Below are 23,417 nucleotides of genomic sequence, written 5' to 3' on the forward strand. Positions count from 1 at the left end.
ATGGCCAGGTTGGTCTTCTTGATCAGCTTGTCCACCGTGTTCTGCGGGGATTTGGGGGGTGAGGATGGGCCGGGTTCCCTCCCCGTGTCCCCCAGCCCCTCCGTCCCCTCATCCCCCTGTCCCTTGTCCCCCCCTCGTCACCTTGAAGTCGTAGGACTCCTCGATGATGACCTCCAGCTTGCAGTTCTCCCCCAGGACGGGTTTGCCCATCTCGGCGATGCGCCGAGCCTCCTCTTCCTCGGCGGAGAGCTTCCGATCACCGTCTGCTGCGGGGACACGGTGTGGGGACATGGCATGGGGACATGGCATGGGGACACAGTGTGGGGACATGCAGGAACATAGCATGGGGACACAATGTGGGGTGTGGGGACATGGCATGGTTGTGGGGACATGGCATGGGGACACAGCATGGACATGGGGACATGGCATGGACATGAGGACACAGAATGGGGACATGGGGTGACATGGAATGGGGACGGTGTGGGGACACGGCATGGGGACACAATGTGGGGTGTGGGGACATGGCATGGTCATGGGGACATGGCATAGGCATGGGAATGTGGCATGGGGACACAGCATAGACATGGAATGGGAACATGGCATGGTGTCACAGTAGGTGGCACATGGCACAGGACACGGGGACAGCAGGATCCAGCCTCCCGCCAGCATCTGGCCGAGGAGGAGGATGATGAAGGCTCCTACCTTGGGTGAGCAGGAGGGCTGCGGAGAGGGGAGAGGGAAGGCGGTGAGACAGCACCAGGGCTCAGCCCCCCAAGAACCCCAGCAGCCAGCTGCCCTGCCCTGGCCCCACCCTGGCCCCACCCCAGCCCCACCTGTACCCGAGATGCCCCGTTTGAGCCAGCGCGGCTGCCCCAGCTCGATGAAGAAGTTGTCCTTCTTCTCGTACTCTTCGTCGTCCACGATCTTCACCTGCAGCGTCTTCCTGGGGACAGGGGGGACGTGGCGCCGTCACCGCCACACCCAGGGGGACCCACGATGCCCTGGGGGGGATGAGGGGGGTGCGGGAGCTGGCCACGTCCATCCCCTTTCTGCCCCATGGGACCCATGCGGAGGGACTGGTCCCCAGTGCGGGGTGGCAAGGCCCAACCAGAGCCCACTCTATCCATCCATCCATCCCGCCATCCATCTGTCCATCCATCCATCCATCTGTCTATCCATCCATCTGTCTGTCCATCCATCAGTCTGTCTGTCCATCTGTCCATCTCTTCATCCATCCATCCATCCCCCCCCCCGTGCTCCCCCCTCCCCCCCCCCGGGGCGGGGATGGGGGTTTATTACTGCAATTAACAGGCTAATGAAGGCCCCCTGCCATGCTGCTGGGGGCGGGGGGTGGGGCCCCGATTTAATGTGGGGGTGACGGGGGGGGGGGGCGTGCAAGGGGTGGGCACCCATGCCAGAGGGTCATGCACTGGGGTGCCCGTCCCGGTGTCCCCAGGGGTGACACAGGGCGGCTCCCCGACCGCCAGTGTCCCCCTCCCTCCACCACCATCCCCCAGGGGTGCCGGTATCTCACGCGGTCTCGTCGTTCTTGAACTCCAGCTCCCCGCAGGCGTCCTCGTAATGGACGCCGCCGCCGCGGGCCGTGCCCTCCACCGTGCGGTAGGGCAGGAGGACGGTGCCGCGGGCGCCCGAGCTGCGGACCACCTTCACCTCCACCGTCCCCTGGCACTCGCTGACGTGCAGCAACCGATCCTGGAAGGTGAAGATGCCGGCGTGGTCGTCGTCCAAGATGGTGACGGTGGCCACCAAAGGAGCCACCAACCGACCCTTGGGGTGCTCGGCCGAGTCGGTCTCGAACATCCCCTCGGCATCGCCCACCCGGAGGTTGAGGAGGCGGACGAAGAAGTGCTCGTCCTCCTCGAAGATGTCGTCGTCGATGATGCCGATCTTCAGCTCCTTCTGGGTCTCCCCCGGCTTGAAGATCAGCGTCCCCTCACTGTACTCGTAGTCGGAGCCCGCCTTTGCCGAGCCGTCCTCTGTCTTGTAGTCCACGTAGAAGGTGTGGTTGGCTTCGGCGCCGTGTTGGCAAGCCACCGAGAGCGTCACCGAGCCGCAGTTCTCCAGGCAGTGGTACAGGCACGGCTCGAAGAAGATACGGCTGCAGGTCTCCTCTTCGGCGTCCGAGGGCACCTCCAGGAGGGTGGAGGACCTCTTGGAGAACTCGGCCACGTGTTTCTTGAGGATGTTGCCGGCACCGGTCATCATACGGGTGGCCTGGATGCGGTAGAAAGCTCGGCTCTTCTGCTGGTGGAGCAGGGCATAGTAGTTGGCCATCTCCACCAGCTGCTCCAACTCCTTCTCGGGGTGCTTCTGCTTGAGGTCCTTCAAGATCTGGATGACTTCCCGGCGGCTCTCGTCCAGCTCCTTCTCCTCCGGCGTGGGGGCGGGCAGGGCAGGCGATGCGGTGACGCCGGTGCCTTCGGCCTCGCGGCGCTCAGGGACCGGGAAGCCGCCGTCCATCTCGATGCCCTTGGGGAGCTCACCCTCCGTGCCAATGATGATGCCGCTGCGGGGGTCGGCGCGGTAGCGCTTGTAGACGTACTTGTAGAAGAGGAGCCGTTTGTCGGCGGCCCAGGCGAAGACCACGCAGACGGGGAAGAAGATGAGGGTGAGGAGGGCTTCCCAGACCTGCACCACCCCGGGGGAGATGACGGCCAGGATCAGGTAGAGCCAGATGTAGGCGAAGATGCTCCAGGAGGCCGTGACGAAGAAGACCCTCAAGTGCTTGATCTTGCGGCTCTCGCCGCTGGGGATGACGTAGACGCAGACGGCGATGACCACGAACATGTTGAAGGCTGCGCTGCCCACGATGGTGCCGGGTCCCAGCTCACCCGCTTGGAAGTTGTGGCCGCAGACCTCGATGACGGAGAGGAGGATCTCGGGGGCCGAGGAGCCCAGCGCCATCAGGGTGAGGTTGGAGACCGTCTCGTTCCAGATGCGGACGGTGCCGATGCTGGTCTCCCCGTTGGCCTTGGTGATGGTGATCTCCTTCTCCTTGGAGGTGATGACCTCGATGGAGGCCATGAAGCGGTCGGCGATGATGGAGACGCCCAGGAACATGTACATCATGGCCACGAAGTAGACGATGGCGCGGGCCGCCTTGTCGCCGAAGGAGGGGTTGTCGGGTTGCCAGACGGGCAGCAGGACGCCGGGCTGGCAGCGGTTGGAGCCCTGGCACGTCCCGTTGGCCTCGGCCGCCGGCTCGGGGGCGCAGGGCTCGGCCAGCAGCACCGCGGCCACCAGCACCGCCTGCCACGCCGCCATCCCACCGGCTTCCACCTGTGGGAGAGAGGGGGGCTCAGCGCCGGGCCGGGGAATCCTCGTTAAAGGCAGGGGGGTGCATGAGCTCGTTAGTGCTGATGAGACAGAAAGCGCCAATGATCCCCCTCTGCCACCCCGGCACCGGCTCTGCACCAAAGCACCTCTGGGGACCACGGCCATGGGGTGATGCTCAACCGTGGGGCTGGGGACCGTGGCAATGGGGTGATGCTCAACCGTGGGGCTGGAGACCACGGCCATGGGGCGATGCTCAACCATGGGGCTGGGGATGTTGGCGCCCCGGCAGAGCGGTGAGGGCTGGTGGCCGCCCGCAGCACCGGGGGTTTGTGGGGTGCGTGGGCGCTCCCAGGCTCCACCCTGGCAACCGCGTTGTTCCCATGGCAACAGAGGATGGGAACGGCTATAAAAAGGGTGATGGAGAGGGAACGGGGACCCCAAACGGCCACCCCCTCGATGCCTCCCACTGGCCCCACGGCACTGCTGCCCTCTGCCCCACAGGGGGGGAACGGTGACGGGGAGGTGAGCCCAGCCAGGGCGGCAGAGGCAGTTGGGCCCCCACAGCTCAGTGGGGAGCAGGGGTGGCAGGGGGCCGGTGTGGGTCCCCAGCGGTTGCCATCCCCCCACGTGGGGCCGTGGGGCACCAGCTCACCCCGGGCCAGCGACAGCAATGGTGCTGGGGGGGTGCGGACGTGCAGCGGCAGAGCTGGGCTGGGCTTGGTGCGCTGCCCCACTGCATCAGCCCCACTGCACCTTCCCCTGCCCCAGTCCCACCGCACTGGTCCCACTGGGACATCAGAGCCAGATGCAGCCCCGGGACAGGTCCCAGCCCGCCGGCATCGCCGGTTCTGCCGGTGCAGGATCCAGCCCCAAGTGGGGCAGAGCACGAAGCCGCACCAAAATCCCCGAAACCGGGGACGGATCCGGACCCGCCCGGGGAAGGCGGGGGGAGCGGGGAGCGAAGCCGCCCCCAACCCGTGCCCTCTCGGGGCAGGGGAGACGCCGTCTCCCTTCCCAACGCAAACACGGCTGTAATTAATTTAATAGCCTCATTACCAGCGGCTGGGTGAAACATCAATTAAACTGTCCGGGAGGTTTATTTTGTGGGAAAAGCGACAACGCGACTCTTGGAGCAGGTTTTTTTTTTCCCCCGTCTGGAGCGACGGGCTCCGAGCAGATGAGAAATCTCCCAGCAAAGGTTTCGTGCCGCGGGGTCACCAGGACCTGGTGGGGATCTGTCCCCATCCCCGTCCCAGCCCGGATTTCCCAGGGCTCCAGCCAGGCAGCGTTTGCCATTCCCAAGGGATTTGTACCCAGAATAAGCCTCCACTGGCACCCCCAGCATCCCTTGTTTCAAGGGGTGAGCCCCGTCCCCCTCCTGGCAAAGCCTTTGCTGGCGATGGTTGGCCGCAAACATTGAATTTGGGTTTAAAAACACGCTTTTGGGAGTACGATGGGAAAACTTCCCCGAGTATTTCCAGCCCCCGACGCTGAGACCCCCGCGGCCGCAATGGGAACCCCCTGAGATGCTGCAAGGGCCGGAGGCCACGGAACCAGGAATTAAAACTGGATTCGGGGAGGAAAAAAAATCCCAACCCGGAATTGGGGAGATGCTCTGCGGTCACTGGAAAAGGGATGCAAAGATGAAGGTGTCGAGGAAGAGGAGGATGAAGAGCGAAAGGGGAAAAGAAGCGCTACGGAAGCGGCTGGTTTTGGAGGAGCATCCTTACGGGAACGGACAGACCGAGCTCAGGGATCCCCCCCGCCCCGATCCTCCATCCCTGGGGATCCCCCCCCGGATTGGGATGGAGCTGCCGATTCCCTTCCAGAATAATCCAAGCGCATCCCCCCAAAGGGGGACCCCAGTTCCCAGGAAAATCAGGGGTGGAAAGGGGACGTGCGAGGAGCCTGGCCCAAAAATTCCCATTTTTTTCCCATCCCTTGCACTCCTGCCCGAGCCCCCCCCCAGCCCTGCTTAAGCAGGGCTGGGGGGGGGGGCTAGGGTGGGAGCGCATGGGGAGGGTGGTGGGATGTATCCGTATCCCACTGGTCTTTTCCCAATGCATCCCATCTCCCAGGTTTTTGGGGGCTTTAATCATAATTTTTTTATATCCAGAGCTCTCCAACATCGTCAGGATTGGGAAATGGAGGGGGGGAGGAAAAAAGGCTTTACGATACGGTAAATCCTTTTCCTAGTCGGATTCTCCACTGGATAATTGCCTGCTGGGAGCGGAGGCGGCTGATGGAACCAGTGGTGTGTTGTCCCCCCCAAAAAAAAGAGATCTGGGGGGAAATTTGGGGGTTGCCCCCCCCCCAAAAAAAAACAAACCACCTGTTTCTATGGATAAGAACTCAGCGGGGTTTTTTTTTTTTAAACACTCGTTGGCTGGGATTAGGGAATACGAAGTGAGTGACCCCCCCCCCCCCCCCCCGATGCGCTCCCACCATTATGTCCACCAAAACCTTCATTTTCCCCCCCAAAAAATGGTGGTGAATTATCTATGGGGGGGGGGTGTCCCTGCGCTCTGGCGGCTTGGGGGGGTCCTGGAGGAGGAGGATGACCCCAAAAAGGGGTGGGGGGGGACACGACACTGCCCCGGCAGGGGAAATTGGGGGGGGGATCCCCGCTTATGGGGGGGGCGGTTGGGGGGTCCCGGGTCTCCCCCCGGGCTGAGCGGAATCCTCAGGTGGAGGGGAATGAAAGGGGGGGGGGGTGGGGAATCCCGGGATAAGGGGGGACCCCCCCGGATCCCCCCCGGCTCCTACCTGGGCTGCGGCTCCGCTCCGTGCCCCCCCCCGGAGCCGCCGCCGGCTCCGCTCCGCCGCCGCCGCGAGTTACTTCTCCATGGCGATGCCGGGCGGGGGGGGGGGGGGGGCGGAGCACGGACGGGGGGAGCCCCCGCACCGGGCAGCAGCAACGAGGGGTGCAGGGAGAGGGACCCCCGGGACCCCCCACCAGGATCCCCGAGCCCCTCCCAGGACCCCCCCCGACACCCCCCTGGGACCCCTGAGATCCCCTGGGGACCCCCGCGACCCCCCCGGGACCCTCAATACCCCTTCCGAGACTCCCGACCCCCCCCGGGGCCACCGGGACCCCCCCGGTCCCCCCCCGTGGTCCCCCTCCGCCGTTCAGCATCGGGGAGCGGACAGCTCCACCGGCCGCTGCCCAGCGCCGTGCCCGGACCCCACCCCCGGGACTGACCCCCCCCCAACCCCAGCCGTGCCTCAGTTTCCCCTTCCCGGCAGGGCAGCCGGGTCCCTGGGGCTTGTACGACGTTCCCTGTGGCGGGGAGATGGGGGGGCGCCCCGGTCACCCACACCCATTGGGGGATCCCCCTGGTCTCACACACCCACTGGGGGGGGGAGTCCCCAAGGACCTGGAGTCCCCCCTGGTCACCCACACCCATTGGGGGGGGGAATCCCCAAGGAGCTGGGGGTCCCCTCGGTCACCCACACCCGTTGGGGGGGTCCTCAAGGAGCTGGGGGTCCACCAGTCACACAAACCCATTGGGGGGCAGGGCCCCAAGGAGCAAGGGTCGGGGGGGGGGTGTCCTCTGGCCATGCACACCCATGAAGCTGGGGATCCCCCCGGTCACACCTGCCCAAGGAACAGCGGGTCCCCAAAAAAACAGGGGGGGCCCCAGCCCCACACCAACCCCCTCCCCAAAGAAGCCTAGGCCCCTGTCGCCCACAGGGCTGGGGGTCTCCCCCAGCCGCAGCCCCCGTCACCTGCTGGGATGAGTCACCCCCGATTCTCCAGACGCAGGGGGGGGGCTCTTCGGCATCGCCCAAAGCCGGATTCCGGCTTCTCCGGCAACGGCTCCGCGCCGGCACCTCCCCGCGTTCGGCCCTTCCCCAGCTCTGGCACAATTAGCGCAGGAACCAGATGCGATCGCGCCGCAGCGAGGAGGGGAGGCGACTGGCATGGAGGCTGCCGGCACAGAGGTTGGAAGCTGCCAGCACGCCACCAATGATGGGCAGTGGGTGCCGGAGGCGTGCCAAGGGTCTGACCCCAAAAAACAAGGTGTTTGGTGACGGGTCTGGGGTCCCCCTCTGCCGTCCCCACCCAGTGGTTTGGCCACCAGCCATGTCCCATCCCCCCCCCCAATGCCAGAGGAGCTTTCCCGGCCCCCGCTGGCGTTCACCAGAGAAGCCAGGGCTGGTGGCAGGATGCCGGGCACACATTTATTGGCAGGGAGGGGGGGGGGTGCGACAGGTTGGGGTACATCCAAGCTGGCAGCAGTCTCGCCACCGTCAAGGCCGGGGGATACCAGCGTCGTCTTCAGCATCCTCTTTTGCAGCTAGGTCACTCAACCACCACCCCGCACCAGGCTCGGCACTCCGCTTCCACCCAAAGCTGCTCCAGGATGCGCCAGGCCATCGGTTCCAGGCTGTGCTGCTGTTGGGGAGATGTGGGGTGAAGCCCGTGGGGGGTAACCAGGCACAGAATCACCACCACCATGACGCGGTGACGCTCACCTGCAGGATGCGGAGCCCCTTCAGGCAGACGACGGCCGACTCGCAGAGCCCGTCGGCGGTCAGGTCGGTGTAGAGCATGGAAAGCAGCGGGCTGGGGAAGCGCCGCGTCCAAAGGAGACGGAATTCGCCGGGCGGATTCCCTGCGGCGCTGGTGTATTTGTAACAGAGGAGCTCCTGCGGCAGCAGAGAGAGGATGTGAGGAAGTTGGGTTGGGGGGGTCTATGCCAGCAGGGCGGTTGCGCGGCCCACTGGCTTACAGCATCACCCACCTGCCCATAAGTGCCGAGGAAGATCTCGCAGGCGCCGTCAAAGTCAACATCGGTCACCAGCACGCAGAGGACGCTGTTGTACTGGTCACTGGCCAGTAAAATCAACTGGTTGCCCAGTCCGTTGGTTAAGATGTCCCTGGTTGGGGAGTGGTGCTGGGTGGTGAAGAGGAGCGAGGCAAGGGTCCTGTGCTGCGGTCCTGGCACTCACCTGTACACCACGGAGAGCTCGATGGTGCTGGTGACGAGGACGCTGTAGCCCTGCGCGGCGATGGCGTCACCTGGGAGAAGGAGAAGGTGGTGGGATGGGCGTCACGGGCTCCGAGGGGCTGCGGAGAGATTTGCCGGAGGCGGGGAGGGAAACCGGAGCTCCGGAGAGCCCGTGGTGCGGCGGCAGGCAAGGGATCAGTGCCACGGGCCGCCGCATAGAACCAGCTGTCCCCGTCCCCGTCCCATCCTGGGCTGTGCCGGCTCCCAGCTCCGATGGCAGCGGGAACACCAGGACCTTGGAGATGGGACCATCCTGCTGGATACTCCAGCTCTGGAGCACCGCTGTGACAGAGAGCGGTTGCCGCAGGGATCCGTTGGCTGGGATGGGGCTCCCAGTCCCACTGACACCATCCTGCCTTCTCCCAGGGCGCAACCAGGAGCCGGGAAGGATCCAGCATTGGATCCAAGGACTGAAAGCGCACCCCAACCCATTTTTCTGACGATCGCCCACCCTCTCCCTTGAGCCCATTAATCCCCCTTGGGTTGCCGCGGGGCTAAACCAGATAAACCGTGCCGTAACAGTGCTGGGATTGATAAGCCATGCCATAGCAGCTGATTTAACAGCGCCAGGATCGTTAATTCCGTGCGGGAAAGGGGGAAGACGGCGGTCGGCGCGGTAGCCGGTTCTCACCTCGACTGGCCTGGTCCACCCGAGCGACGCGGACGTAGCCGCTCTGGCAACCGAAGGCGGTGATGTGCTGGCCGGCGCCGGGGATGTTGCAGACGTCGAGCCAGAGGACGCTGCGGGGCGGGGGAGGGGAGCTGAGCCCTGGTTGGAGGGGGGGGGGCCGCAACCCCCCCTGAACCCCCCTGAACCCCCGTCGTCATTGTCATACTTGCTGGGCAGGTCCTGGAGCTCCGGGAAGAGGTGCTGGACCGGCTGCTCCTCAAACTGGTGCGAGCCTTCGTTCTGTTGGGGGGGGGAGAGTGGGGCTGGGCTGTGCTGGGGCAGGAGGGGGGAAATGGGGGAAAAAGCGGGGAAAGTGAGGAAAGAAGTGGGGAAAGCGAGGGAAAAGAGGAAAAAGCAAAAAAAGTGGGATAACCGAGAGAAAAAGCAGGAAAAGCAGGGAAAAAAAGAGGGAAAGCGAGAGAAAAAGTGCAAAAAGCAAGGAAAAAAGCAGGAAAAGCGGGGGGAAAAGCAGAAAAAGTGAAGAGAAAGGGGGAAGCACAAGAGAAAGTGTGAAAAGCGAGGAAAAAAGAGGGAAAAGTGGGGGGAAGTGGGAAAGGTGGGGAAAAAGGGGGGAAAGGAAAAAAGGGGGGAAGCGAGAAAAAAGTGGGAAAAGCAAGGAAAAAAGTGGGGAAGGCAAGAAAAAAGCTGGAAAAGTGAAGAAAACAGCGGGAAAAGCAAGGAAAACAGCGGGAAAACCAGTGGGAAAAGCGGGGTGACGGCGGGGGCTCTGCTCACCTCCTTGTAGAGGCGGACGGAGGGATTGTTCCTGCTCAGCAGAAAAACCGTCTTGGGTTTGTCACCGATGCAGACCCTGTGAGGACGGAGGAGGGAGGGTGCTGGGGTGGGGGGTGCTGGGGCAGGGCTGCGGGGTGTGGCAGGGGGTGGGGTACGCACTCGGTGTGGCAGAGCTGGAACAGGGTGAACTGGAACTCCAGGTTGAGGCAACTCTCTGTGGGGAAGAGGGGAGCCCAGGGCCAGGGGCTGCGCCGAGAGCCCCTGGCACCCGCTGTGTCCTCCTGGGGGGACCCAGAGCCCCGGGGGGGGACACACACGCCACAGAGTTGAGGTCATACTCAGAGCCCGGCTCGTAGTCGCAGTAAATGTTGAGAAAGGGGCTGGCTTTGTCCCCGGAGTCCTGGGAGGAGTGGCAGAGGGGGTGGGACCGGGATGGACTCCCCCCCCCCCACCGCAGGGCCGTACCTTGATGAAGGTGATGCTGACGACGAGGCCGCACTGGGGGGGCAACTTTGGGAAGGAGTTGATGGACACCATCTCGGCATCAACTGTAGCAGCGGACCCTCGGGGGGGGCGGCCTCCCCCTCCCCCACAGCCCCCCAGACCCCCAAGAGCCCCCCAGGAGCCCCCCCAGCCCCCCGGGACCCCGCACAGGCCTGTCCCCCCCAGGAGCCACCCAAACCCCTGCCCTTTGCCCTCTGCCCCCCTGTGACCCCTGACCCAGACTGTTCCCCATGCCCCTTGACCCCCATAACCCTGTCTTGTATCCCCTCCTTGTGACCCCTAACCCCATAACCCTTCCCTGTGACCCCTCATAACCATTCACCCCTGACCCCTACAACCTCTCCCCTATAACCCCTAATCCCCTGTAAACCCTGACTCATGACCCCCATAGCCCCTCTCCCTGACCCTCCATAACCCGTCCCCATGACCCCTTATAACCCCTCCCCTCCGACCCCCGTACCCGGGATGTAGGTGAACTGCAGTTCCCTGGCTACGGGCCGCAGCCGCTGCCGTAGGTCATGGTACCGGAAGTAAATCACCTTCCCCTTCAGCGCCGCCGCCAGCAGCCCGCCGGGCCCCTCCCCGCCCTCCAGAGCCGCCAGCCCGTACACGTTGCTCTGCGAGGCCAGCCGGCTGAAGCTGTCCTCCACCAGCGGGCACCGGACCAGCCATGGCGGCACCGGATACCGGCACCGCCGCGGACCGCCCCGCCCCGCCCCGCGGGGGCCTTCCTCGGCCCGGCGCCGACGCGACGTCATCGCCGCGACGCCTCACGTCGGCGCCGCGCTCGCCCCAGTCGGCTGGGGGGGGGTGGGGGTAGCTCCGATCCCTAGGGCGGGGCGTTCGCTGCTGCATGGCTCCGCCCCGGGGCGGGGTGTGCGTTGGGACTCCGCCCTCTGGGAGGGCGGGGTGAACGTTGTGTTGCTCCGCCTCCGGGGCGGGGCGTTAGCAAGGGGGGGGAGCCATGGGGGCACAACAGGGGGGCCTGTGGGGCAAGGTACGGCACAGACTCGTTTAATCAACACCCCCCGAGGAGCCTTAACGAGGCCGGGGACAGCGTTACCCTTTGGGAGGAGGCAAAGACAGCCCCAGCGCTGGGGGTTTTGGGAGGTTAAGGGGGGGGGTCGGTAGCCCCCCCCCCCCCAAAACAGGCCCTGGCCCGTCTCCGCTCATGCAACGTTTTTATTTGCGAGGATGCAGTACAGCCAGCCGAGCCCCGCCGTCGACGCCATCGCATGCAGCAGCCCCTGCCCTTCCTCCTCCTTCTCACCCCTCCTGGGGCCAGGGGACACCCGCAGCCCCCAGGGAGAACAGGGAACCCCAGAGCAAAGGGAGGGCAGAGGGGGAGAGCTCCAACCCCAGGCTCCCAGGGAATATATTACACCATTAAATATCTGAAGAGGGGTCCATGTACAAGGGGGGGGAGCAGCTCCGGAAAACGGGAATGGCTCCAGAAAAGGGGAAGGAGGGGGGGTGTCGACAAAGGTGGGGGGTAGCTGTCTAGCGCAAGTCCTCCTCCTCGCCCTGGATGGTTTTCTTGATGCGGAGCAGCATGGTGGTGAGCCACTGGTCCAGCCGGGAGATGGAGTCGTATTCCTTCACCTGGTGGGGGGGGAGAGAGGAGGAGGAAGGCGTTAGTTGGGAGGAAGCTGGAGGGGGAAGAGGGGGCTCCTTCCACCTTCGTGTTTGGGGTGAATTCCCACATTTTACTGGCACCAGCATTAAACCTACCGCATCAGTGTAGCTGTCGATGTTCTGTTCCTCGTGAGCATCCAGCAATTTCTGGAAGACAAAAGCAGGGAAGGGGAGGGGGAGGAGTGAGGGGAGACACCCCCCTCACCAGTCCTGTGCTCCCCAAGGAGGGGGAACCCTCCCAAAAACCCTCCACTCGCTTTGGCTTCGCTCCCACCTTCCTCAAGAATGGATTTGGAGCACGGCAGGGGAGGACGGAGCTGCCCGGGCTGGCTGGAGCAGAGCCCACCGCAGCCAGGAGCCTCCCAGGGAGTGACCAGGTTGCAGCTCATCCCAGCCCCTGGCCCTTTATCGTACTTCCTGGGATTGGGAAGCCATCCCGGCAGCATTTCCATCCCCGTGACGTAGCTGAGAGGAAGGAGGGGAGTTCTGCTGCTCACCTTGACCAGTTTGCATTCCCTGGAGTCTGTAAAGGCTGGAAACATCTCTTCGTACTTTTGCACAGCCAGCTGGAGGTGAGGAGGAAGGGCATGAGGCAGAAGGGGCACAAGGAGGAAGGGGCATGAGGAAGAGGAGCACCCACGAGGGGAGCAGCTCCCATGGGTGGGCTTGTTTTGGGAGCTTATTTTGAGCAGCAGCACACGTCCCCGCTAGCCCAGAGGGTAGGAGAGACCGCCCCAGCCCCTTCCCGACCCTCCACTGTCCGGTGCCGGCGGGGGTTCCGTGCCCTGTCCCCCACCTTTGCGTTAAGCATGTCAATGCAGAAGTGGCAGAGGGCTGCCTTGAAGAAATACTCCTTGGCGCTGTACTTCAGCAGGGGACTGTCCATCGCGCTGGTGCCCACCTGCAGAAGACAATCAGGACGGGGATTGGAGATTTCCCAAATTATTTAGGGAGCTCCGTTGGAGGAAGCTCTCCCAAGAAGTGTGTTGGGCAGGAGGCACAGACCTGCTCGTAGATCTCCACGGCTTTCTGGTACTGCTCCAGCTGGGCCGCGTAAGTGGCCACTTTCAGCAAGCACTTGTTGGCAGAGCTGTGGGGAAAGGAAAGCCGAGAGAGCTCAGGGCAGGGCTCTCTGCCCTGAGCATCGTGCTGCCCACAGAACCGTAACCCCACCAGCAAGGCCTCCCCATGCCGCTGACACCCCAGTTCCCACCCAAACACTGGGAAGTGGGGTTCCCCATGATGGGGGGCAAGAGCCCAGCGGCACCGGGAGCTCTCTTCTCGCCCCTGGCATGGCACGCAGAAAGCCGGATCAGAAACGGGTGGCAGGGATGAAAAAGGAAGCGAGCAGCAGCGAAAACACCCAACGGCCGCTTGCTTCAGAGGGGGATGTCGCTTCGTAGACAGAAACTCGGCCACCATCTGTTTCCTGACCCAGCCCACGCCGTGCCAGAGCACCGATCCCATGGGGAGAGCTGCTCCGGCAGCTCCCGCAGTGCCGGGAACGGGCAGGGCTGCTCTGCCTTTACCTGTTGGACTCTTCCCCTTTGTAGTAATCCGCAGCCTGCTCGTAGTGGGCTATCGCCTAGGAGGAACGCAAACACAGTCAGGGCGTAGCACACCGCCAAAAAAATACATATATATAAAAATACAAAGATATGGGAGCTGCAGAGCCTGCAGCAATGCTGTGCTTGGGAGAATCCTCCCCAGCCTGGCCTCGCAGGGCGCACGCCTGCTCCCAGCCGCCCACGCAGCTTCTGCTGCCCGCACTGCCATCTGTGCTGGCTGCAGTGGCCGGCTCCCATCCCAAGGTGGCAACTGGCCAGCAGCTCCCCGCCGAGACAAGGTCAGTGCAGCAAGAGGGTTTGGACCTTCATGGGGGGGGGGGGGGGGGGGGGTGGGGTGGGATGCCAGCCTGGTGAGCACCCCAGCACATCGCAGCTTTATCAGGATGAGCAAAGATATGCTCCCTCCCCAGAGGAAAGTTATTTTTCTCTTTTCAGCCCATTCTTTAAGGGGGCGGCTCATCTCCTGGCTGCCTGTGGGTGCGTTTCACACCCATCTCCTGCCAACAGGCTGGGGACCTACTAGGCAGTTAAATTTGAAGACAAATCGTATCGCTGCCACAGAATGCATCGGATCGGTGCCGAGGAAGAGGAGGCTTTCCTGATGGGAGCTCACGAATCCGGCTGAGCAAGCTCGGCCCTTTCCCAGAGCTCCGAAGCCCAGCCTTGAGGGCAAATCCCTATGTTATTCTCTCTGAGGAACTCATCGGGGAACAGTGACCGGCAGGGCAGGACAGCACCATGGGTTATTCCCAGGAACTGTCAAGCAGGGTGTCAGAGAGGAGTGTCAAGAACAGCCCTAAATTAACTCGGGAAACGAGCAGAAGCCTGAATTAGATCCACACAGGATGTGGAAACTTGTTTCCCTTTAAAATGAACCCGGTTTATCCCCCAAGAAAAAAAAAAAAACCACCCCACTGAGTCAGAATCCAGAGCCACGGGGGTAGGAACAGCATCTGTGGAGGCAGCCCTGAGGGACCCCACAAGCACCTGAGCCTCCAGGAAGCCGGAGGGCTTCGCTACCTCCATCGGTAGCGGCAATTTCTTCTCAGATGGCTCCAATCAAACTGTTCTCACACTTCCCAGATGCCCCACACAAGCCCAAAGCTTTTTTTTTTTTTTTTTTTTTCTTTTGTTAGCTGCAGCGTCAAGGCCGTTCCAAGCACCTTCCTGGGTTTGCGCAGGGCTGGCACACACCAGGAAGCATCGCTGGTATTTGGGGCTTAAAGCCATGGCGGCGGCAGCCGGTAGACCTCAGCGGAGCAGCGGGCACGTTTCAGGGAAGAAGCAAGAACAGCCTGAGGGTAAAGGGTGACCTGCTGAGGGTACATCACCCTGAGCAGACGTGACAGCTCTGAGCTCATCTGCCGGGGTTGCGGTGAATCAGCAAAGCCCTCCGGAGCCACGAAGCCTCTGGGTTTTGACCGCTTCCAAATCCCTGCTTGAATTGAAGGTGGCATTTAGGAAAGCCAGAGGACATGCAGCCGTGCCTCCCCGTGCCCCGACAGCCAGCCACCTGCCCTACAGCATTCCCCTCTCTTCCCCCGCGTTTACCTTTTCGATGTCCACCAGCTCCATCTCATAGATTTCCGCTATTGATATGTGGTGCTTCGCAGCGATGGTGAACCGACCCTGGAAGCAGAAAGGAGTTTGCACACCTGAGCTGGCACTCGCCAGGGTGCTGGGAAGAGCTCTCCGAGCCCAACGGGAGCAGGAAAGCTGCTCTGAGGGCAGGCAGCGCTGCCAAACTCGCCATTCCCAGCGCTCAGGGAAGGCTTTGGCCCCTGCCCACCACACGTTTGCCTCCAGGTCTCACTGGGCGCTGGTTTCGGCCCCATGCAACGCCAGCAAGCTAGACATAACTCCCCACTTGATCTCTCTAAGCTGAGGGCGCAGAGAGGTGGGTCAGACCCTTCGGCCTCACCACCCCTCCCTCCTGGTGAGAAGAGCACGGCCGGGCTTACCACATCTGTGTAGATCTCGATAGCTCTGATCAAACAGTTAATGGCCTCTGAGAAGAAAAAGAACAGATTTGTGAGCACAGGCATTTTGGAAGAGTGGTGCTGTTTGCCACCCCTCCCTCCCGCTCCCAGCCTCCCCAAAGTGAGGGAGCTGTATTTATAGCATGCTCAAAGATCAATAGCTACTCAAGAAAAGCTGCTGAGGCTACAGGCTTCGAGGGAAACTTAGAGCACACAAGCAGTGACAGCAACCATCAGAGGATGGCAGAACAACAAATCAAAGACTCTCTGCTGGCACTGTTGCGTCCCCGTGCCCCAGCGTTCCAGCAGCTGATGGCCAAGAGTCAGCCAGTTTTCACCAGGCAGCCTATGGACGCTTTGCCGTATCAGAGGTTTCTGATCACAGACCACCTACAAGATCAGCAACTCTGCTTTTGTCGTTAACTCCTGCAGACAGGAGTTATCTGAAGCCAAGGGGCATGTGGAGAGGTTTAGGCTTTAACAGCAGCCTCCGAGCTAGCCAGGTGCCGAGGAGCTGGTGCTGCTACGCTTCCACCACAGCCCTGCTCACGGTGCACCATGCCCCGGGGCAGATAGGAGCAGGGGAGGGGAACAGGACACATCTCCTGAGGTCCCCAGAGCAGGGCAGGTAGCAAAAAGAACCCAGAGCCACTCCATCCAGTGCCCTGTGCCGCCGGGCCAGCCCAGGAGCTGGGAGGCATGAGTAAAGTTATTTGTTTCTGTTGTGGTTTAACCCCAGCCAGCAACTAAGCACCACGCAGCCGCTCACTCACTCCCCCCACACCCAGTGGGATGGGGGAGAAAAATCGGGAAAAAGAAGTAAAACTCATGGGTTGAGATAAGAATGGTTTAATAGAACAGAAAAGAAGAAACTAATAATGATAATGATAACGCTAATAAAACGACAACAGTAATAATAAAAGGATTAGAATGTACAAATGATTCACAGTGCAATTGCTCACCACCCGCCGATCGATGCCCAGCTAGTCCCCGAGCGGCGATCCCCCCGCCCCCACTCCCCCCAGTTTATATATGAGATGTGACATCACATGGTATGGAATACCCCTTTGGCCAGTTTGGGTCAGGTGCCCTGGCTGTGTCCTGTGCCAACTTCTTGTGCCCCTCCAGCTTTCTCGCTGGCTGGGCATGAGAAGCTGAAAAATCCTTGACTTTAGTCTAAACACTACTAGCAACAACTGAAAAACATCAGTGTTATCAACATTCTTCTCATACTGAACTCAAAACATAGCCCTGTACCAGCTACTAGGAAGACAATTAACTCTATCCCAGCTGAAACCAGGACAGTTTCCCAGAACAAAAGGCTTTTGTTTGGGGTGTAAGGGCATTTGAGATGCAGACCCCTAAACATTTGGGATGCAGTCCCTGTGAAGGGATAAGCCCCTGCAGTAACTCTACAGCCCCCCTCCTGCCCCACAGGACCAAGGCAGGAGTCCTCCACAGCCTCTCCCCAAACTGTGGGGTAGGATTTAACCTGGCATCGACTCAGATCTGGCCCCCTCTGTGGCATTTCACCCCGGCATCGACTCAGACCTGGCCCCCTCTGTGGCATTTCACCCCAGAAGCTTATCCGAAGGGAGACGCACTTGTTGCTCAGACAAGCGCCCAGATCCACCACAGTCCAGGACACGGGGGCTGAAGCCGCAGCGTTTTTCTGTATTTCAGGAGGAGGTGCCTTCCCCTCGCTGACTCTGAAGAGGTGTGGGAGGAACTCTGCTGCAGCTAAATGCCAGGCTCCAGGAGACGGATCTTTTTCTGACTGCTCCCAACTGTCAGGCTCGCAGTGCTCCCTACCAGGGAGCCGAGCAGCCCAGGAGCTGCCATCTGACTGACGGCTGTCACAGCTGCGTCTTCACTGCACCCAGCCCCGGGTATGTGGGACAGCAGTTAACAGTGGAGGAGAGATGGGAGCAGTGGGGGGAAGAGAAGGGAGTGGGGCTAGATCCCAAGTTCGTGTCACGGCCGACCCAAGGGACCGCAGCAGCGCAGGTGCTCAGGTCCAAGGGCAGGAGCATGTCCCTCCGACACTGCTGCCTGCAGCTCCTGGGTAAAGGCAGCCTTTAACCAGCTCTGAGGACAAAGTCAGTTCACCGAGAAGAGGCAGTCGTGGACACACAGGCAGTGTTCAACCATGTTTTTCTCTCCACAAGTTCACCTACAGGGTTGTGTCTTTATCCTGGCCTGTCCAGCTGGCCCCATTGAACACCTCACCCGCCAGAAGGCTCTGTCTAGCATGGACCCATCCCCACCACAGCGAATTCCTGTGTATTCAGGAAGGTTTTTGCCCTCTGATTAGGAAGAGGCAGGCTCAGCCTCTGCCTTTCCCCTCCAGTTTACCGAAAGCCACAACACACCAGGGTGGGGGAGTGGGCACGTTTCAGCACACCAGCTCACACAGCCACCCGAGAGAGGAAAATGCAGGTCAAGAGCAGCGCGAGCGGATAATCAGAACATAAATCTCTAGGAGATTAAACAAATCCTCCAGGAGATTAAATTTTGTTTTCTCCTCAGGTTATTTCATTATATTCTCTGAAAATCACCCAAACTGATCCGGCCCCAGTACAGATAACCCTGGGGGCAACAGTAAACTAGCGAGACAGCTTGCCAGGAACAGCAAAACGTTCCCCTGCAGCATGGGGAAACGCAAGGAAAGCGAGACCAACTCTTACACTCCTTCCCCTCTTCGTATCCTAAACCCGACAGCCCATGCTCATCAGCTTCCACCACCATATTCCCCTCTTGCGCTCCAGATCATGCAGAGGAGAGCTAGGATCCAAATCACCCACGGAGGAACACACAGGACACTCCAACTCATCGCCTGTCCCACTGAAGCCAGCTGAAAACGCCAGCCATCAAGGAGAAGCGTTTACTCTCAGCTGGTCCATCAAGCCCAGAACATCTCCTCCCCGGCTCGGCTCCCAACAGCCCAGGAACTGCTCTAACCCTGGAGCGAATGGACCCAAACAAAGCGCGATCGACATGTGAATCACAACCAAACCCCTTCTGTGGCTTCAGCTGAAGCCATATGCTCAGAGTCAGGCTCGGCGGGCGGCACAGGGATTCCCACGGAAGGGGGGGGGGGGGGGGGGAACCGATGTCATGTGGCAGGCACACTGGCTGCGGAGGTGAACTTTGCCTACTGTCAGCTACCGGAGCGACTCACAGCTCAGGGGAAGCACGTCAAATCCAGTCCACAGCATCTCGGCTCGCTCCCAAAGGTGTTGAAAGGATGGGATAACACACACCAAGGAGAAACCCTTGTGTAACGGGCAAAAACCCAGTGGATATGCACGACACGCAGCCTCTGGTAACTGAAATCGGGGTGTTCTATGCGTGCTCCCCAGCTCAGGAGGCTGAACGATCCCCGGCTCTGAAAGGCTGGAGGGAAATCGAGCCCTTACCTTGTGGGTCAGCTTTCTTGAAGGCATTGCCCGCATCCACAAAGTTGGTGGCTGCGTCGTGCTTGCTCTGCAGCTGCAGGTGGAGCTGTGCTGCCTGGCAAAAGGCATTCCCTGCGGCTGGAGAAGGAGAGAGGAAGCTCAGGAGCGTCGTCTTAACCATTTCAGAGAGATGGGATGAAAAAGCTAGGCGCAGGCAGGTTACTTGGCTCAAAATCAAGCTAAAATAAGCCAGCAGCATCAAGCCTGTACCAGCTTTCAGACCCAGAGGGGTTCACTCCTCCCTGGAGAAGGTGAGGAGACTGCACCCCCAGCCCAGGGAAACAACTCACAGCCGCGCACGCACGTACCGCTCCAGTTTTTGGCCATTTTGAACATGTTTGCTGCTCGGGCGTAGATGTCGCATGCTTCCTCTATCCTGGAGGAGCCCCTGGAAGCAAACAGAAGCCAGGCATTGCATAAATGCCTGCTGGGAAGCTCAAACCCCATGTCCAAGCGGGGGGGGGGGGGGGGGGGGGGGGGATCGCATTGCTTCACTCCAGCTGCCAACAAGAGCAAGAGAGGCTCCTTGGGGCGAGCTGCTGACACAGATGAGTCTCTCCCAGCTCGAGGGGGCAGAGACCCGGCCCCTGCAGGACTCTCTCGGGAAGCTGCAGTTAAAACAGAGGCCAATGGGGAGAGAAAAGCGGGTTTGCTGCCTACTTGCTCCGAGCCGAAGCTCACAGGCGGCCCAGTGGCTTGCACGGCCAGAGGAGCCGTGCTCGCAGCCGTGGGGAAGAACCCCAACCCTTCCCTGCTCTAAATCTCCCCACAGACAGGGGGGAGCTGGGTCAGTCCTTCACAGAAGCATTTTTTTATTAATAATTAACAAGCAGAGGAATCCCTCCTGCAGCGAATGGGTGAAGTGCCAGTCCCAAATGAACCCACGTTGCTCCTGTCAGCGAAGCCCTGGCTCACGGCCCTCCCTCTGCCACCGGGGGCACAGCCAGCACCCGCTGGAGCAGCCTCCCGGCCCCCAAAACAGCCCAAGGGGAGCGGGGAGGGAGCCAGCTCGTCCAACAATGACCTGTTTTGAAATGCAGGGGCTGCAGCACACCAGCACCAGCTCTCCAGCTCTGCTAGCGAGCACGTTCCTCTGCCGACCTTGCCGATTCTAACTAGAAATCCCGGCTGGCGACTCAAGGGAGCTTATTACAGTCACATTTGTGTTTTTGGGGCTTTTTCTAAGCACAAGCTTAAGCAGTTTTGCTCGCGTTTCCTCCCTTCCACTAGAAACCTGCAGTGAGAGACATGGCAGGGGCTTGGCAGGAGCAACTCGCTGGAGTCAGCAGCTTCACCAGTTTGGATTGGTTTGAGCAGCAAAGTTCTCCTGCTCCCCAAAAAAAATAAGGAAAGCATCAAGGCAGCCGCTCCGCCCAAGGAACAAACCGCGTTCCCAGCAATGCCATCCCTGCCAAACGCCAGCTGATAACAGGGATAAAAGGGCAATAAGCATCCAGCGGATTTTGGCGGCTGAACGTAGGGCTGACAATGGCTCAAGGCCGTTTTGAGATGACCAGGGAGATCTCAGCACTTTACAAAACGGCCTTTTAACTCAAGAGAATCCCAGCTGCAATTAGAAATTACCATTTAACACCTAAACGCCCGAGTTTTCCATCTCGCGTTAATTTGGAGCTATTAAATAACGTTAAGGAGGGCGAGCTGAAGGAAACGCGATAGCATGGCGAAGCGAAGGGCAGCAGAAACCACTGCTCCAGTCCCCCCCACGCACAAAACCTGCCCCCAGTGTCTCCTTCCCAACCACAGCCCAAGGAAAACAAACCTCCCCCTTATCAGGCAAGGGACAGGCTCACTCTTGTTTATGAAATTGCCCAGTTAAAGCCAAATTTTGCAACGTTAAGAAGCGCAGAGCACCTCTCGTTTCTCCCCTAGCACTGGAGTTGTGTAAAGCCAGAGTTAAAGCCAGGCCTGGTCAGGCAGCGTGGGCATGAAACCGGCCTGGTCTTTGCACGGAGGTGAGTCTGAGCGGCACCAAGGGGGCAAATCAAACCCCTGGGGTTTGTCCTTCGCCAGTACGACGCGGGGCAGGGGGGAGCAGAACTCAGCCCCGACAAGCCCCCGCAGAGACATACCACCAGCCAGGACTGCGCATGGCAGAATTTAAAGTTAAAAAAAAAACCCAAAACCCTCTGAACTGGTCGTAAAGCCCAGGCCAAAAACAAGGGACGAGTTTACGATGAATCAAGAGACCATAAGAGCACTTGCTGGTTTTTAACAGCCTTCCCCACCCTCATCTGTAGCCCTCACACCCCACAACATGCCCTTATGCCCTCTGCCACCCCCCAGCACCCCCCCAGTGCCCATCCCTCACCCCAGTGCCCTCCTGAAGCTCTTAACACTCCTTGCCCAGTGCCCACCCCGCAGCCCCCCAGAAGCTCCTAGTGCCTTTTTCCCACACCCAGCACCCCCACCATGCCCACCCATCAGCCCGAAGCCCCCCAGAAGCTCCTAACACCCCTTCTCTGCCCCCCGCACCCCCTCAGCACCCATCCTTCACCCCAAAGCCCCCCAGAAGCTCCTAACACCCCTCCTCTGCCCCCCCATAGCCCCTCAGTGCCCATCCCTCCACCCCAACCCCCCCCAGAAACCAACACCTTCACCCCAAAGCTCCCCCGAAACTACTTACACCCCTTCTCTGCCCCCCAGTGCCCCCCGTCATCCCGCCCCCCCAACCCAGGGCCCAGCACCCTCATCTCGAAGCCCCCAGCCCCCCACCGCTGTCAGCCCCCCAGGGGAGGGGAGGCAACCCCGGGGCGGACCGGACCGGGCCTTGCGGCGCGCACTCACCCGAAGAGGCCAGCGAAGAAAGACTGGGAGCCGCGAACCTTCTTGTCGGCCTCGGCCAGGAGCTGCAAGGCCTCTTTCTCCTTCCCGGCCTGATCCATGGCGGCCGCCTGCAGCCGCGGCACTCCGCCTCAGCTGACGCCACCACGCGCCCCCCTCACGTGACACGGCGGCAGCGCGCCGCAGTGGCAGGCGGCGCCCACGTGAGGCGGGCGACGGAGAGGGGCAGCGCTTCCTCCTCGTCTCCCCGCCGCAGGGCTGGGGGGAAGAGAGACGGCGCTCCCTGGCGGCTGGGGGGGAGCAGGCACCCGCAGCCCCCAAAATGGGCCATTTTCTTCCTTTTCAGGCATTTTGACGCGTTCCAGTGACGTGGGGCTGATGCGCTGGGCTCAGCCCGCCTTAGTGATGGGGTGGGGGGGCGGGTCCTGAAGGAGCCCGGGGTCAGGTATTGCCCACACCCCTGCCTGGCACCACACTCACCCAGGGTGACAGCGCTGACAGCACGGCCACCATGCTGACATCACTCAACTACTTGAGGGCATAGCAGGGCCGGTGCTGCTTCTCCCCCAACTTGAAAGGGTACTGACAACGGAGGGGTCAGGACAACGGCAGCGACGACTCATTTAACGAAGCTCCAGATAATTAGTGAGGGCTGAGCATAAGGATTTTAAGATCCATTTGTCGTCATCCCCCCCACTGCTAACAACCACCTCCAGCCCCAGCAGGAACTTTTGAGAGGAGCCCTAGATTAATTACTTCCTGGTGAAAGGGTAGCATCCCTGCTGACGAAGGCGTGAGTATTTAATGACCTGCTGGCCATTTAACGATCTCCTCATTACCCCATCCAAGCTATGTTGCGGTCTTCGGTATGCACCAGACATAACACCGACAGCCAGCAGCAGTTGGGAGGAGGGGAGGCGAAACGTCGATCGACAGAGCACGTTGGCCAGCAGAAAATGTTTTTGGGGCAGAATCACTTGAATACGGCACCTGCCTGTGGGTGGAAAGACAACGTCACCAGCACGGCAATCTCTGCCACCGGTGCCTCTGCTGGGTGCATCACTGAGTTCTGGTGGTGGGACAGAGATGAGGGGGAGGCTAGGGGAGAGGGTCTCCCCCCAAAAGTCACCCCCTGAGCAGACGTCACGCCAGTCGCCACAAAACCCCTTGGTTTGATGCTGCCGGTGTTTGCCACGCTGCCTGGTGCAGTAAAATCCCAGTGTCCCCCCAGCGCCGGGCCTGTGAGAAGTGGACAGAGATTCTTAGAGAGGTGTGAAACAACAGGGGTTCGTCCTCACCACGAGGTTCACGGTGCCTTGGAGGGCTCCTCAGCGAGCTCCCGGCCCGGCAGCACCAGTGCTGCAGCCTGCCGCATCTCTGCGACCCTCATGCCGGCGGAGAGGAGGTAAGGGAACGGCGCAGAAACCCCTATTTTTCGGTGCATGAAGTAAGAGCGGAGGCGCTCGTGGTAGTTGGGGGGAAATCGTCCCCAAGGAGGAGGTTTCCTCATCGCTGAACTCTTTACGCCGATTTAGAACGCTCCAGCAACATCTCGCCGAAACACCCAGACGGAAGGGAATATCTTAGATGCCGCCAAAATTCCCTCCAGTGCCATTACCACCGGCTAAATGAGGATTTTTCCCATCTTGCACTGGTTTAACCCCAGACTCCCCACCCGAGCGCCTGGGGAAAATTTTAGGACCAAAAAAATGCTACGAAACTCCTGCGGGCAGTGACTGGCAGCAGCACCGGGC

General features: G+C 60.9%; 3 protein-coding genes across 10 annotated transcripts; all 3 read right to left on the bottom strand.

The window, feature by feature from the left end:
• Positions 1–5: 5 nt before the first annotated feature.
• Positions 6–8,039, bottom strand: LOC115338163 (sodium/calcium exchanger 2-like; the record flags this gene model as incomplete). Its single annotated transcript, XM_030006600.2, has 7 exons — positions 7,777–8,039; positions 7,027–7,693; positions 1,535–3,300; positions 840–943; positions 703–720; positions 142–266; positions 6–41 (listed from the first exon to the last, which is right to left on the bottom strand). Coding segments are annotated over exons 3-7 (2,034 nt in total), but the record flags the coding sequence as incomplete, so codon positions are not given.
• Positions 8,040–8,061: 22 nt separating this feature from the next.
• KPTN (kaptin, actin binding protein) lies at positions 8,062–11,008 on the bottom strand. Of its 8 annotated transcripts, none has more exons than XM_041121877.1 (8): positions 10,682–11,008; positions 10,183–10,227; positions 9,718–9,748; positions 9,149–9,222; positions 8,944–9,053; positions 8,498–8,594; positions 8,254–8,373; positions 8,062–8,181 (listed from the first exon to the last, which is right to left on the bottom strand). In XM_041121877.1, the coding sequence occupies exons 1-8, from the start codon at positions 10,977–10,979 to the stop codon at positions 8,171–8,173; spliced, it is 786 nt and encodes a 261-aa protein (XP_040977811.1). In that variant the 5' UTR covers positions 10,980–11,008; the 3' UTR covers positions 8,062–8,170. The 8 variants fall into 8 exon arrangements, 6 of the variants coding, with proteins under 6 accessions (XP_040977811.1, XP_040977812.1, XP_040977813.1 ...); XM_041121878.1 differs by having other exon boundaries at positions 8,254–8,323; positions 8,496–8,594; XR_005931913.1 differs by having other exon boundaries at positions 8,146–8,181; positions 8,254–8,323; positions 8,496–8,668.
• A 377-nt stretch (positions 11,009–11,385) lies between these two features.
• On the bottom strand, positions 11,386–21,834 carry NAPA (NSF attachment protein alpha). The gene is made up of 11 exons (XM_030006597.2): positions 21,667–21,834; positions 19,170–19,249; positions 18,823–18,939; positions 15,386–15,432; positions 14,976–15,053; positions 13,386–13,441; positions 12,862–12,946; positions 12,653–12,757; positions 12,354–12,422; positions 11,953–12,003; positions 11,386–11,823 (listed from the first exon to the last, which is right to left on the bottom strand). Exons 1-11 carry the CDS (start codon positions 21,762–21,764, stop codon positions 11,722–11,724), a joined length of 888 nt encoding a protein of 295 aa, XP_029862457.1. The 5' UTR covers positions 21,765–21,834; the 3' UTR covers positions 11,386–11,721.
• Positions 21,835–23,417: the final 1,583 nt, after the last annotated feature.

This window comes from Aquila chrysaetos, unplaced genomic scaffold, assembly GCF_900496995.4.
Source record: "Aquila chrysaetos chrysaetos unplaced genomic scaffold, bAquChr1.4, whole genome shotgun sequence".
Classification (NCBI taxonomy): Eukaryota; Metazoa; Chordata; class Aves; order Accipitriformes; family Accipitridae; genus Aquila; species Aquila chrysaetos.

What these genes read in the sequence shown, in the direction of transcription:
- KPTN (XM_041121877.1), bottom strand. Translation starts at nt 10,979, where the DNA reads ATGACGTCGCGTCGGCGCCGGGCCGAGGAAGGCCCCCGCGGGGCGGGG. An exon ending in GCAGTTCACCTACATCCCGG is followed by an intron (nt 10,228 to 10,681) that starts GTACGGGGGTCG and finishes TCCTTCCCAAAG; the next exon opens with TTGCCCCCCCAGTGCGGCCT. An exon ending in GGTGGACCAGGCCAGTCGAG is followed by an intron (nt 8,595 to 8,943) that starts GTGAGAACCGGC and finishes TCTCTGTCACAG; the next exon opens with CGGTGCTCCAGAGCTGGAGT.
- NAPA (XM_030006597.2), bottom strand. Translation starts at nt 21,764, where the DNA reads ATGGATCAGGCCGGGAAGGAGAAAGAGGCCTTGCAGCTCCTGGCCGAG. An exon ending in TTGACATGCTTAACGCAAAG is followed by an intron (nt 12,423 to 12,652) that starts GTGGGGGACAGG and finishes CCTCACCTCCAG; the next exon opens with CTGGCTGTGCAAAAGTACGA. An exon ending in GGGAATGCAAACTGGTCAAG is followed by an intron (nt 12,004 to 12,353) that starts GTGAGCAGCAGA and finishes TTTGTCTTCCAG; the next exon opens with AAATTGCTGGATGCTCACGA.